The 15,511-nt window shown below is 40.1% G+C and overlaps 1 protein-coding gene across 1 annotated transcript in view; it reads left to right on the top strand.

Moving 5' to 3' along the window:
- The window catches only part of Grm3 (glutamate metabotropic receptor 3), a 254,178-nt gene that overhangs the window by 157,219 nt on the left and 81,448 nt on the right, over positions 1 to 15,511 (top strand). Inside the window, exon 3 of the mRNA XM_031380013.1 lies at positions 269 to 1,124. Coding sequence (XP_031235873.1) covers positions 269 to 1,124 — 856 coding nt within the window. The remainder of the gene's footprint in view (positions 1 to 268; positions 1,125 to 15,511) is intronic.

Raw genomic sequence — 15,511 nt, 5'->3', positions numbered from 1 at the left:
TCTAGAGTCTAGAACAGAACTTACGAAGATCCAGCCATGGTAGCCTCCCATTTTTCATCATGCTTTTCTCCACAACAAATGCAGCCTTCTTTGGACCTGTTCCCTATATCTATATGATTTACCAGAAAATCATCTGGTAAAGATCTCAAGAAGTGACCTCTACACCAAAAGGAAGCTGGTAACAGATGTGAATGGTATAACGATTTCTTGGACATAGTCATTTGCTTCTGAGTTTTTAAAATGGTGCCTCTCTTTTCTCCCTGCTCAGGTGGCAAACTTGCTGAGGCTCTTCCAGATCCCTCAGATAAGCTACGCCTCCACCAGCGCCAAACTCAGCGACAAGTCACGCTATGATTACTTTGCCAGGACCGTGCCGCCTGACTTCTACCAGGCCAAAGCCATGGCCGAGATCTTGCGCTACTTCAACTGGACCTATGTGTCCACTGTTGCCTCTGAGGGTGACTATGGGGAGACAGGGATTGAGGCCTTCGAGCAGGAAGCACGGCTGCGCAACATCTGCATCGCCACTGCTGAAAAGGTGGGCCGCTCCAACATCCGCAAGTCCTATGACAGCGTGATCCGTGAGCTCTTGCAGAAACCTAACGCGCGTGTTGTGGTCCTATTCATGCGCAGTGACGATTCACGAGAGCTGATCGCTGCAGCCAGCCGCGTGAATGCCTCCTTCACCTGGGTGGCCAGCGATGGCTGGGGTGCACAGGAGAGCATTGTCAAGGGCAGTGAGCATGTCGCCTATGGCGCCATCACTCTGGAGCTGGCATCCCACCCTGTTCGCCAGTTTGATCGCTACTTCCAGAGCCTCAACCCCTACAACAATCATCGTAACCCCTGGTTCCGAGACTTCTGGGAGCAGAAGTTCCAGTGCAGCCTCCAGAACAAGAAAAACCACAGACGGGTGTGTGACAAGCACCTGGCCATTGACAGCAGCAACTATGAGCAAGAATCCAAGATCATGTTTGTGGTGAATGCAGTGTATGCCATGGCGCATGCGCTGCACAAAATGCAGCGCACTCTCTGTCCCAACACCACCAAGCTCTGTGATGCAATGAAGATCCTGGATGGAAAGAAATTGTACAAGGATTATTTGCTGAAAATCAACTTCACAGGTAAGCAGCGAGCCTTTGTCTTCTGTGATATGAACAAGTGGACTTAACCAGGAGCCAAAGGTCTCTGCTCCTAGAGAGACATCCTTGCTTTAGAAGTTTAGAGACAAGGGAGTTCATAATCTTAAGTACCCCAAGACATAATGCAATGATAGCTCTTTGATAGTCTTGTTCATTTTTGACGAATATGTTGGCTAGTACTCTACATGAAACTGAAAGACCCCTAGGCTGGGTTGATGGTCCCACAGCGGCCGCGGCCGGGAAGGGGCCATGCTACATTGACTCTCTTTTTTGTTAGCTGCAGGATTTGACACATATGATAGGGGCATTTAATCTTCTGCTGCGGAATTGGCAACTATATAAGGGACATGAATTCTAAGCTCTCCTTGTGAGGGATCTGAGCAAAAGAATCTCATAACTGTCACAGTGGGTGAGAAAAGTCACTTTTCCCAGAGCCTAATTAGGGACAGAATAGGAAAGGCAACCAGACCGTGGTGACTCCCAAGCAAGGCGGTTTATTTATTCTGCTATACAGAAATATTCCGTTGGGGTTTTAGAAGTTGTGGGTTTTCTCAAATTATATTATAAAATGCAACTTTCTCTGTGATCCTTAATAGAAGCAAGTTGAAGACTGAAGTCATTCTGGTCAGAAGTGCCTCCAAAAAGAATTCTGCTCTCCTTAACCCACTTCCAAATATGGCATAAATATTTCTAAATACAGTTTTTCATTATTAACATATTAAAAACACAGATGTTAGGTTTGCACTCTCACATGTAGTATCAGCTCAGTGACAGTCTATGGCTCTAGGGACTTAAAGCTAAATCGTAAATTGGTAAGCAGCTTTTATTATAGTGATCCAAGGTACTTATATGCCTATACTGTTAAAAGTCCTCTATGCCATTGAGCAATGAGTCTGGTCTCCACAATCAATTTCAGTTCTTCACCCAAGATCTGGAAGTTTATATGCTTAAATCATATGATCTGGAGCAGCAGGAATTCTCATGCCTCCTTTGCAGGTGGTCACCCAGAACTCAAACACTTTGCAACATTACTGAGTATAGTGAGGGAGGACTCACAGTCAGTGGCTTCTATTCCAAAATTCCCATACACTTTATGGCAGCCTTGAAAATAAGCACACATATTCCATTGGGAAGTTTTGTTTATTTTCTACCCTTTATTCTCCTTAAAGGGCAAAAGTAATGGAAGTGAGTCATGTCAGCATCCTTCTTATCCATGATGGATGTGACCTCTTACCACCAGAATGATAACAGGAAGCACTGAAGATTCATCATTTATTATCCTTTCTGTGTATCAATTCAAACAGAAACAAATCGACACAATGGGGATAGGGGAGAATAGGTTACTAGTAAATTATCATTCCTATCAGGATCTCTTAAGTCCTCCTTACATCTCCAAAGAAATAGAGACCCTAAAGTCAGTAATAAATGGTGTCTTCACTTCATACGGATATAATTATTAAAGACAGTTATCTAAGTACGTACCCCCTAGAAGACTACCCGTAAGACAATCTCTTTATTCCCCACACACATTAATTATCTTTTATCTTCTATTTGCCCCTCAATCTAAGAATATATACAACATATAATTCATTCATTAACAGCCAAAACAAGTGAAGCTCAGATTTCAGAGAGCTCTTGCAAGATAACCACACCATTTTCCTTGGTCTGGCTGCTTGGGTAGTAAAAAGCAGAGGAAAGTGAAGAATAAGGCCGCAATTTAGATAAATAAAACAAGTGTGTCTTCTTTTCCTGCCTTGTTCAATTACCGGTTTCCATTCTACAATTCTCTTTGCCTGTGCAAGGCCTTACCACAAAGTGCCATTCTAGCCTTCTCAATTAGTCAGACATTAGCCACCTCTCTCCATTTACGAAGAGAGTAGACAAGAGAAAAGAGATCTAAACTACAGAAGACGCAGTTAAGATAGACTAGCCACAAAGTAAATATGCTTGGAAATAAGAATTGCATTACATAGGTACCAAGATAAGCTATGTAACAAGATGTTTTAAAAAATAAAGAATTGACTATATGAATCTAGTCTTCAGTCTAGAGAAATATATGTAGAATAGAATACTGATTCTGGAATTTCATGTTGAGTTTGTAGTAACCTCTGTGTGTGTGTGTGTGTGTGTGTGTGTGTGTGTGTGTGTGTGTGTGTGCATATGTGTTGTTGTCACGTGTCTTCCTCAAATATTCTCTACCTTATTTTTTGAGACTATTCTCTCAGTACACTTGGAACTTTCAACCAGACTAGATAGCCAACAAGCTCAATGGATCTCTGTGTTCTCTGCCTTCTCAGCACTGTGATTACGAATATGCAACACCACAGCTGTTTGTGTGTGTGTTAGATGCAAACTCACATACTCATGCTTATATGCCAAGTATTTTAGGATTAAACTATCTGCCTAGCTCCATAGATATACATATATTCTAAAGCTCAGAACTAGGTGAAAGATTGTAAGTATTTATGCATCGGTAATGTCTTAATGAAAAATTACCAAGGGAAATTCTCATTTTCTTAATAATTGCAAAATCAGATGTCTTTTATGTTTCTTTTCTGAAAAATTGTCTGGTTTTCTCAATCACATATTGATGCAATGAAGTAGGCATGATAGTCAACACTAAGCTGACATTGTCACATCTGCCCAACTGGGTTCAAAAGTCCTCTTCTTGACATCTGCTTCTACCAACTATATCGAAGATTGTGTAAACAGCTATCAATTTTAACAATAGCTTTGCATCTTATAGGACTTTGGCCACATAATCCCTGGTGTTTTATTATACTCCAAGTTGCTAACCCCTGTGTTGGTTGGCATAGTCTTATGAAGTTGACTCCCTTTGGAAATTCATTTTGCTAAATAGATTTAACAGAAGTATGTGTCCTCAAAAATAGCAAATTCTAAATAGCAATCTCTCCTGGCATGGATATAACCACTTCCAACCTAGCTAGACAAATCTGCACTTTCCTTTCTTTTTTGTATCAAGATTGTCTGCAGTTCCCCAAACATGCCATGCTTTTACTTTCATCTTCATACCCTGAGAACAGACCAGTTCCCCCCACCAGAGCATTCTGACCTCTCCCCCAACTGCTTTCTCTGCATTCTGTCATGGCCTTTGCCTTGTACTGTTCATCAAGGTGTCCAACATGGCTTTTGAGCTTCACTTTCCAAATTCATCAGTTCAGTTATCTTACCACTGACGATCTCAGTGGCTCCCTGCAGGATCCAAACACCAATCTCTCTAGCCTTAATTTCCGTAGTACCCTCCAAATTGCTCATTCTCCCCTCGACAGCACCCACAACCTATTTACTAATCAACAGCAAATCAGAATGAGGCGCTCAGAAAATCAGAATGAGTGTCTCATCTGCTCCAAGCCCTTTGAGAAGTCCTCTATGTCAGTCTTTGTCATTCAGTAATACATCCCTTCCATACCCTGTAAGTCCAGCCTGAGTTGCCGCCCCCTACACTCACAGCCTGACTCATATTCTCCTTTCCAGCTCCCCTCCAGCCAGTCTTCACCCAAGGGTATGCAAGGTTCCCTCTCACTGTGCATTGTCTGCATGCAATTCTTCCCCACTTACCCTGATGCTCGTAAGTTCCTCTACTTTCTTTGTGCCTTTACATAAATGTGGCTTTCACATGGAGACCCACTCTTTTTTTTTGTGTGAATAAATAAACAAACTTTGGTATATTTATTTAATCAAGTAATATTCCTCTGAAACAGAGATTGTTTTATATTAAACAAATATTACTTCATAAGTCTGTATTCCTGGTATTGAAGAGCTGGGAGCAGGAAGGTTAGGAGTTCAAGATCATCTTTGGCTACTAGAAGTTCAATCTCAAGAAATGAAAAATTGAAAATATTTTTTTATATTGTCTTTATTTACAGTTTAAATGTTTTCCCCTTCCCAGGTCTCCCCTTGGGAAACCCTCTATCCCATTCCTCCTGCCCCTACCTCTATGAGGGTACTCCCACACACACCCATTCCCTTCTTCCCATCCTAGAATTCCCCTACACTGGGGCATCAAACTCCCTCATGCCCAAGGTCTACTCCTCCCACTTATGTCTAACAAGGCCATCCTCTACTACATATTCGGCCAGAGCCATGGGTCCCCCTATGTGTACTTTTTGGTCAGTGGTCTATTCCCTGGGAGCTCCAGGGTGTCTGGCCTTTTGACACTGTTGGTCCTCCCGTGAGGTCTGCAGACACCTTCAGCTCCCTCGGTCCCTTCTCCATCTCCTCCATCTGGGAGCCCACACTCAGTTCAATGGTTAGCTGTGAGCATCCTCATCTGTATTTGTCTGGCTCTGGCAGAGCCTCTCAGTAGACAGCTGTATGAGGCTTCCTTCAGCAAGCACTTCCCTGCATCCACAATAGCATACGGGCTTGTTGACTGTTTAAAGGATGGATCCCCAGGTGGGGCAGTCTCTCGATAGCCTTTTCTTCAGTCTCTGATCCACACTTTGTCTCCATATTTCCTCCTGTAAGTCTTTTGTTCTCCCTTCTAAAAAGCACTGAAGCATCTGCACTTTAGTATTCCTTCTACTTGGACTTTATATGGTCTGTGAATTGTATCATGAGTATTCCAAACTTTTGGGGTAATTTCATTTTATCAGTGAGTGCATACCATGTGTGTGCTTTTGTGACTGAGTTACCTCCCTCAGGATGATATTTTCTAGTTCCACAAATTTGCCTACGAATTTCATAAATTCATTGTTTTTAATAGCTGAGTAGTACTCCATTGTGTAAGTGTACCATATTTTCTGTATCCATTTCTCTGCTGAGGGACATCTGGATTCTTTCCAGCTTCTGGCTATTATAAATATGAGTGCTATGAACATAGTGGAGCATGTGTCCTTATTACATGTTGGAGCACCTTCTGGGTATATGCCCAGGAGTGGTCTAACTGGGTCCTCAGGTAGTACTATGCCCAATTTTCTGAGGAACCCTCAGACTGACTTCCAAAGTACTTGTACCAACTTGCAATCCCACCAACAATGGAGGAGTGTTCCTCTTTCTCCACATCCTCTCCACATCTTTCTCCACATTCTGACTGGTATGAGGTGGAATGTCAGGTCGTTTTGATTTGTATTTCCCTAATGACTAAGGATGTTGAACATTTCTTTAGGTGCTTCTAGGCCATTCGAGTTCCTTCAGTTGAGAATCCTCTGCTTACCTCTGTTCCCTATGTTTAATAGGGTTATTTGGTTCTCTGGAGTCAAACTTCTTGAGTTCTTTGTATATGTGGGATATTAGCCCTTTATCAGATGTAGGATTGATAAAGATCTTTTCCCAATCTCTTGGTTGCTGTTTTGTCCTATTAACAGTGTCCTTTGCCTTACAGAAAAGCTTTGCAATTTTATGAGGTCCCATTTGTCGATTTTTGATCTTAGAGTATAAGCCACTGGTTTCTGTTCGAGAGCTTTTCCTCTGTGCCCATGTGTTCAAGGCTTTTCCCTACTTTCTCTTCTGTTAGATTCAGTGTATCGGATTTTATGTGGAGGTCCTTGATCCACTTGACTTGAGATTTATACAGGAAAATAAGAATGAATCAATTTGCATTCTACTATAAGATGACCGCCAGTTGAACCAGCACCATTTGTTGAAAATGCTGTCTTTTTTCCACTGGATGGTTTTAAGTCCTTTATCAAAGATCAAGTGACCATAAGTGTGTGAGTTCATTTTTGGGTCTTCAATTCTGTTCCATTGATCTACCTGCTTGTCACTGTACCAATACCATGCAGTTTTTATCACTATTGCTCTGTAGTACAGCTTGAGGTCAGGGATAGTGATTCCCCCAGAAGTTATTTTATTGTTGAAAATAGTTTTTGATATTCTGGGTTTCTTTTTTTTTCTTTTTTTGTTATTGCAAATGAATTTGCAAATTGTTCTTTCTATGTCTATGAAGAATTGAGTTGGAATTTTGATGGGGATTGCATTGAATCTGTAGATTACTTTCAGTAATATGGCCATTTTTACTATATTAATCCTGCCAATCCACGAGCATAGGAGATCTTTACATTTTCTGAGGTCTTCTTCAATTTCTTTTTTCAGAGACTTGAAGTTCTTGTCACACAGATCTTTCACTTGTGTGGTATTTTATATTGTTTTGACTATTGTAAAGGTTGCCTTTTCCCTAATTTCTTTTTCAGCCTGTTTATCCTTTGAGTATAGGAAGGTCACTGATTTATTTGAGTTAATTTTATATCCAGCCACTTTGCTCAAGTTGTTTATCAGCTGTAGGAGTTCTCTGGTGGAATGCAAAGATCTCCCTTGCACTTGGAGTATAGATGTACAGAATTGAGAGTTCTTCTGGGTAGATTTTTGCTTTGATGAGTATGAAGTGTCCTTCCTTATCCTTTTTGATAACTTTTGGTTCAATGTTGTTTTTACTCGATATTAGAATGGCAACTCCAGCTTGTTCCTTCCGACCTTTTGCTTGGAAAGTTGTTTTCCAGCTCTTTGCTCTGAGGCAGTGTCTGTCTTTGACACTGAGGTGCATTTCCTATATGCAGCAAAATGCTGGGTCCTATCTACTACTCTGTCTTTTTATTGAGGAATTGAGTCCATTGATGTTAAGAGATATTAAGGAATAGTGATTGTTGTTTCCTGTTATTTTTGTTGTTGGAGGTGGAATTGTGCTTGTGTGGCTATTTTTCTTGTGGTTTTGTTGAAAGCTTATTTGCTTTTTCTAGGATTTAGTTTCCCTTTTTGTGTTGGCATTTTCCATCTATCATCCTTTGTAGGGCTGGATTTGTGAAAAGATATTGTGTAAATTTAGCTTTGTCATGTAATATCTTGGTTTCTCCATCTATAGTAATTGAGAGTTTTGCTGGGTATAGTAGCCTGGGCTGGCATTTATGTTCTTGTAGGGTCTGTATGACATCTGCCCAGGATCTTCTAGCTTTCATTATCTCTGGTGAGAAGTCTGATGTAATTCAGATAGGTCTGCCTTCATATGTTACCTGATCTTTTTCCCTTACTGCTTTTAATATTCTTTCTTTGCTTAGTGCATTTGGTGTTTTGGTTATTATGTGACAGGAGGAATTTCTTTTCTGGTCCAGTCTGTTGTAAGAAATATTTAAAAAGAGAGAAACAGCATGTTCCTGGCCTTATGCCTTTGCCCCAGCAGCCTGGCTGGCCATGCACTGGTAGTCAATGGCCAACCTGTTTTATCTCATAGAGACTCTCTGGCCCAAAACTTCCCCAAATGTCTCCACCCAGTTTGCTAAGTTCCCTATGCTTCAAAACCCCCACAGCCTTTATGATGCACATCTGGCAAACCCAGGCTTTCTTTCTGGAACACAGTTGGATTCACTGTGAGAAGAAAAATACCACACAAACTTAGCTCAAAAACAATGGTAACTCAGACTCTGGGCACAACAACTAAAGCCTTATCTTGTAAGCCGTATTAAATCTGATTCCTCTGGTGGAGAATCCTAATGTATCTGACATGATACCAGGACACTCTAGCAGCTACTTCTCGCCCTTATGCTATACCTGTTCCAAAAGGACCTAACTCTCTCCTGCTTCCTCCCTTCCTCTGTCCAACCTGGAAGTACTGCCTACTAGCCCAGTGATTGGCTCCTTCATTCATTAAGGAATAAAGAAGCCACCCGAGTACATGATTCATTCCTCACTCCAAACAACCTCTCCTGGAAGAGCAGATTTAACATAAAAATACAAGCAGCACAGAGCCATCCACAACACAATCTATTTGAAGTTCTGTAGGCTTCTTGTATGTTTATTGGCATCTCTTTCTTTTGGTTAGAGAAGTTCTCTTCTCTAATTTTGTTGAAAATATTTATTTGCCCTTTAAGATGTGAATCTTCACTCTCTTCTATACCTATTATCCTTAGGTTTTGTCTTCTCATTGTGTCCTGGATATCCTGGATGTTTTGGGTTAGGAGCTTTTTGCTTTTTGCATTTTCTTTGACTGTTGTGTCAATGTTTTCTATGGTGTCTTCTGCCCCTGAGATTCTCTCTTCTATCTCTTGTATTCTGTTGGTGATGCTTGCATCTATGACTCCTGATCTCTTGCCTAGGTTTCCTATCTCCAGGATTGTCTCCCTTCATGATTTCTTTATTGTTTCTATGTCCGATTTTATATCCTGGATGGTTTTGTTCAATTCCTTCACCTGTTTGGTTGTGTTTTCCTGTAGTTCTTTAAGGAGCTTTTGTGTTTCCTCTTTAATAGCTTCTACTTGTTTACCTGTGTTCTCCTGTATTTCTTTAAGGGACATTACTTATGTCCTTCTTAAAGTCTTCTATAATAATCATGAGATGTGATTTTTAAATCAGAGTCTTGTTTTTCTGGTGTGTTGGGGTATCCACGGCTTGCTGTGGTAGGAGAACTGGGTTCTGATGATGCCAAGTAGCCTTGGTTTCTGTTGCTTATGTTCTTGCCTTTGCCTCTCACCATCTGGATATCTCTGGTATTAGCTGGTCTTGCTGTCTCTGACTGTGGCTTGCCCCTCCTGCAATTCTGTGTGTCAGTACTCTTGGGAGACCAGTTGTCTCCGAGAGGAATTTGGATATGGATAGCAAAGGGTGAGCTCCGGGGTACAGATGGAAACTGGCAGGATCCTGTCCCCAGCTCTTCCTTGGTTCCTGTGTCCTGATGGTTCTAGGTGGGTCCCTCTTGGGCCAGAAAATTGAGCAGAAGTGGTGGTCTTACCTTTGCTTGCAAGTGTGTCGACACTCCTGGGAAACCAGCTCTCTCCTGGCAATATTTGGGTATGGAGAGCTGTGGCATAGGATCAACTCTGAGACCCACTCTTAATAATGCAGTACATGCCTCCCCACCCTTGTTCCCACAGGAACACATGTCTCTTTAACCTGTTATACATTTTACCCTGTAGGTAGTTGTTTTTACCTTGTGTCATAGACATTCTCTTGCATTGCCTTTATGTTTATTCCTTATTGTTTTATCCTCACAAAGCAAGTACCATGAGAATAAAAGCTATTACCTATTTAATTCATTGCTACTTCTCAGATATGATGTTACCCAGCAAATACTTGCTACAAATGGTTTTCATGCTCAAAGTCATGTTTTCTTACCCTATGCTCAGACTTAAAGTTTTTCTTTCAGTTTTGAGATTCTAGCATAGTTACATCATTTTACCTATCCTTTCCTCCCTCCAAGTTCTCCTGCATAGCCCTTTCTTGTTCTTTTTCAAATCTGTGGCCTCTTATTCCATTAAATGTTGTTACACAGAAAGATATATATGCATATGATATATATATATATAATATGTAAGCAGAAGCTAACTACGTAAGTACAGCCTTCTGAGTCTCTCTGTCTCTGTCTCTCTCTTTGTGGTGTGTGTGTGCGTATGTGTGTGTGTGTGTGAGTGTGTGTGTGTGTCTGTGTGTGTGTCTGTGTGTGTGTCTGTGAGTGTGTCTGTGTGTGAATGTGTCTGTGTGTGTGTCTGTGTGTGAGTGTGTCTGTGTGTGTGTGTGTGTGTGTGTGTGTGTGTGTGTGTGTGTTTCAGAGCTGAGAATTTGGTTTTTGATAACCAACCACTGTGTTCTTCCTTCTGCAGGAAGACTATTTATCCTGCTCTCAGCATTCCTTAGTTGTTCATATTCTTTGTGTAGGGTTGAGGCCTTCTAGGTCACACTCTCAATTCCTGCATCTAAGGCTCAGAGAGCATTGTGGAAGAAGGGGTGGAAAGAATATAAAAGCCCAAGGAAGACAGTGTTTGCTATGAGATTGTGTCTTCTACTAATGTCAGAAACTATATCCATAAAGTTTCACTAAAAGACCACTTATATTTAAGTTCTTTAAAAGAAACAAAACATGTCATCTCTCATTTTAAATACACAACACTATTTCCATATAACCAGCACTATAGAAATGTTTACTGCAGAAATAAGGAACTGGATAATCATTACTTTGATAATATAATTCTTTTGTGATATTTTAGTTTTTAGGAAGTATGAATTATGATTTCTTGCTTTAATGCATGCAATCTCCCTCAGTTGTTATTTCCCTAAATACCATCAGAGCTTGAAGTAATCTATCATTTTTGGACAAATAGTACTCCAATGGGAAATGATTTGCTCAAAGTCATTCCTTGGAATAGAGGAAGGGTTAGGATTAAATGCACCACACTGATCCTGTGTTGCTTTGACACATTTGCAAAGATTGTCTGGTTGTTTAAGGTCTTTGATCCAAAGCATCTACAGTCTCTGGTGTACAGTATATATTAACAAAATGCGTACTGAATGGACATAGATTAGCCAAGGGCTTTAAGACATGTTTTCCTTCTAAATTCTCTTTTCTCACCCTGCTGATGTTCTTTGGGTTGTTTTCTCATCTAACAATTCTCCAAACACCCACAGTTTTAGAATCAGCATTAAATTCCAAAATTTGAGATAGTCTAAAAAATTGAACTCTAAAAGCATCTTTTAATTATTAAATAAATCTCTATATAAGAGTCATTACATCCATAATTGTAAAATTAGTATTAAATAAGAATTATTTTTGATGGCATGTGACATTGTAAATTAATTAGAGTAGACTTTTATATGCCTCTTAGGTAAAAGAAAAACTTAAACTACCCCAGGAAAGTCATAATGTGGAAGCAGAGAGACCTCCTAAACTCTTAAAGAAATGCAGTGTCACTGTGTCCACAATCTCCCCAGGAGACCATTCTTAGGAGGTAGACTGGAATAAAATCAGAGTTACAAAAAGCCTTCTGAAAAATTAGCTTGTGTCTACTCCTCACTTGACAAAGGCAGAAATTTAGGACATCAGATTATTATCTTCTCTTACTAAAGCACACAGACATGAACTCAACTGTCACTGTGACATGGTAACTAGAACACCTCCAATTTAAAAGAAAATGAAAGAGCTGTCACTTATCTGGTACCCAGTCAGGGGTACCCTAAGACACTTCCAGAGCTGAGTAGAAATTATCTTAGAAATCATTCAGAACAGTTACTCCCTGCTGTGAGATCACAAGGCCAGAATGGTTAAAGCTGAAAGATAAGAGCTAGACATAAGAGAAATGTATCCAAGCTCACATAATGCATACGGCGTGGACAAGCTGTCAGAGACTTGATTTACTCATTCATTCCACCTGTGCTTAGATAGTATGTTACGATCTGGGAATGGAGGAAACCAGATGGATCCCCTCCCTGTACACAGAGGGCACACCACTGTCGAATCTTCAAAACCCTAACAATAAGGCAGATAGCATCTTAGGAGCTACCGTGTTAGAGAGTTTCCCTAAGCTTTTTGTTCTGTTTTGATTTATCTTGGTTTTAGAAAAATCACTGTACATCTTATTCTCAGAAAATACATCTGAGCTCCATAAACAAATCTCATGGTTTAGCTTACTAGTGATGAGAACAGTCCTCTAGCCCTGTTGGACTGGAGGGCTAAGTAGGATAAACAGCCAAAGTAGATTTTTAAAATCTATAATTATCTGTTTGGTTGTTTTCTAGCTTTTTCCTTCTAATACCTCTTGGAACCGTAAAAACGAAAGACTGCTGAGATTAGAGAATCAGAGCCTGCTTGATTTGGTTCTTAGGTTTACAGTTCTCCACACTGGGAAGAGGGACACACTAGGAAAATGGGTGATCCAGCCTTGCTGCCTGTTTGCTTCTGCATCTGACGCATCCAATAGGAACAAAGATCACAGTTGGGACTATAATCACAGAGTGCAGCCAAGAAGGGCATATTTTCTGGGACATTGCACTTCAAGGAATACATTCTAACTGGCCCCGACCCAGCAAGGGTTTCGTCTTGAAAAGTACAAGGCCATCCAAGGCACAGTGAGGAAGCCAAAATGGTAATGGCCACATCTTCAGATGAATGGGCTTTGAAGTCCCTGAAAGAGCAAACTGCTCTTGATCTTGCTTCCTCCACTGGCACATGCATAGTTCCCACAAAGGCACGGACACTGCCTCAGCTCTTCTGATCAGAAGCATTTCCAAGTGCAAAGACAAACATCCTCTATGCCTTTCCTTTCCTTTCTTCTTGGCCAGCTTCCTGGGGTCACAAGAATAAGATTTAGCTTCTCCAAGGGCACCACGAATGTGCTCACTTGTTTGTTTAGGCACTGTAGAGCTGTGCTCTGCTGTCTAGAAGCTTTAGAAAGGATTGCATTTTAAGATTGTGTGGTAGAGAACAGAAACAGAAAGTGTAGGAAATGTGGTTCCTGACTAGGGCCTCTGTTTCTCACTGTGGCATCTCTTTATTAATATTCTCATTGTAGTTGCCATTATTATTATTACTGGTTCGGAATCCTTAATCATCTGGATTTATGCACATAACCATCCTACCTGTAAAACAGGAAAATGTAGTCCTCCCCAGTGAAATATGTGAGAAACAGATTCTATTACCTTGTAATGCACCCCGCCCCCACCCTCAGACATCCCTCCCTCTTCCTTTCACTCCCTCTTTCTTACACACCACACACACACACACACACACACACACACACACACACACACACACACACACTTGTTTAGCCACAGAAGCAATACAGAAGAACCTTAAAATTTTGAAAATAACTTGAGCATATATCTATGCAACTAATATATTGTTTAAAAATCAGTCCATCTTATATGCATAGCATTTTGGACACCCTATGCCTCAAGAACTTATCTTCTGAAAGATGCTAATTTGGAAATATTGTCACAGTAAAATTGGAAACATGTTTTGTGACCACTTTCATGGACCTCTCTTTAAGCTACTCTTCTTCAATAAGTTACTAGAAAAGCAACACAGAGAAAGAATTTAAAAACATTCTGACCAAGGCAGCAGTCTGTTAAATAGAAAGATTTTTCTCTACAGAATTTAAAGGGATTAGATTATCATGTGATGGATCCAGGCAATATGGGAAATTCTTTCCAGAGTTAAGCTTAGCAAGGGTTCTTAAGAACCATTATGATGCCCTGAGCAGAGGGCACAGCTTCTAAAGATAAAGGATGCTTACAAGGTACCATGAAGAGAATGCCTGAGGACAGCAAATGTCTGGATGAATGTCCACCCTTCTCCCGTTTACTTTAGAAGTGAAACACACATCCACAATAGTCCTAGTCGCTTTGTAGGACACCAGCCGGGAAAGGTTAGATTGTTTCTCCAGAACGTGCTTCCTCCAATCTAGGCACTCCATCTGTGCCTCATTTATTCCAACCTATGGGAGTCAACATAAATTAGAATTTGGCAGAGTCCTTGGAAGTTAGTAATAACAGTTTAGAATGTTCAAATATTTAACTCTATTAGAAAGTATAAGCAGGTTTACCTGCACTGTTAAGACATCATAAATTTGCAAACTAACATCTCAGCTGAAATTATCTCAATACACATGAGCCAACTAAGCCAGACATGATTAAGTGTTTTAAAATTTGGTTCTTAATATTAACTTATCCACTCTTTGTGCTTTGTTCTTTAAGCAATAAATGACAACTGTTTTTTCAAGTGTAGTACACAAATGGAAACTTAAGTCAGTTCAGTACTCTTTAATTAGTTAGCCAATTCAGAAAAGATAATTGTTTGGGGTTTAATTGTAAACTTCATTGTATACTGAATCCAAGTGTAGGAGAACAGTTTGAGAATCATTGATCTGGGTTATTTAGTTAGTTTTCTTGAGGCAGGATTATATATCCTATGTCTGTAGTAACCAGGATTATATATCCTATGTCTGTAGTTACCAGGATTATATATCCTATGTCTGTAGTAGCCAGGATTATATATCCTATGTCTGTAGTAGCCAGGATTATATATCCTATGTCTGTAGTAGCCAGGATTATATATCCTATGTCTGTAGTAACCAGGATTATATATCCTATGTCTGTAGTAACCAGGATTTTATATCCTATGTCTGTAGTAGCCAGGATTATATATCCTATGTCTGTAGTAGCCAGGATTATATATCCTATGTCTGTAGTAGCCAGGATTATATATCCTATGTCTGTAGTAACCAGGATTATATATCCTATGTCTGTAGTAACCAGGATTATATATCCTATGTCTGTAGTAGCCAGGATTTTATATCCTATGTCTGTAGTAACCAGGATTATATATCCTATGTCTGTAGTAGCCAGGATTTTATATCCTATGTCTATAGTAACCAGGATTATATATCCTATGTCTGTAGTAACCAGCTACTACAGATGACATGCTTTGCCAGGACAAAAACAAACTGGTTCACAATGAAACAAAAACTGGATTGGATGGATCCTGAGTATTATAAAGCTGGCCCTTTTATAATATAAAAAATAGAGGGGATTTATGGATAATTTGTAACACACATATCATCCAGATATCATGATATCATTGTTTAAGTAAAATCAGGGCTGTGTAGAATGAAAATCAAGCTTATATTTAGCAATATATATATATATATATATAT

The sequence above is a fragment of the Mastomys coucha genome, unplaced genomic scaffold, assembly GCF_008632895.1.
Source record: "Mastomys coucha isolate ucsf_1 unplaced genomic scaffold, UCSF_Mcou_1 pScaffold19, whole genome shotgun sequence".
Taxonomy (NCBI): Eukaryota; Metazoa; Chordata; class Mammalia; order Rodentia; family Muridae; genus Mastomys; species Mastomys coucha.
Note: the sequence above shows the minus strand (reverse complement) of the source record. Positions and strands in the feature narration are given on the sequence as shown.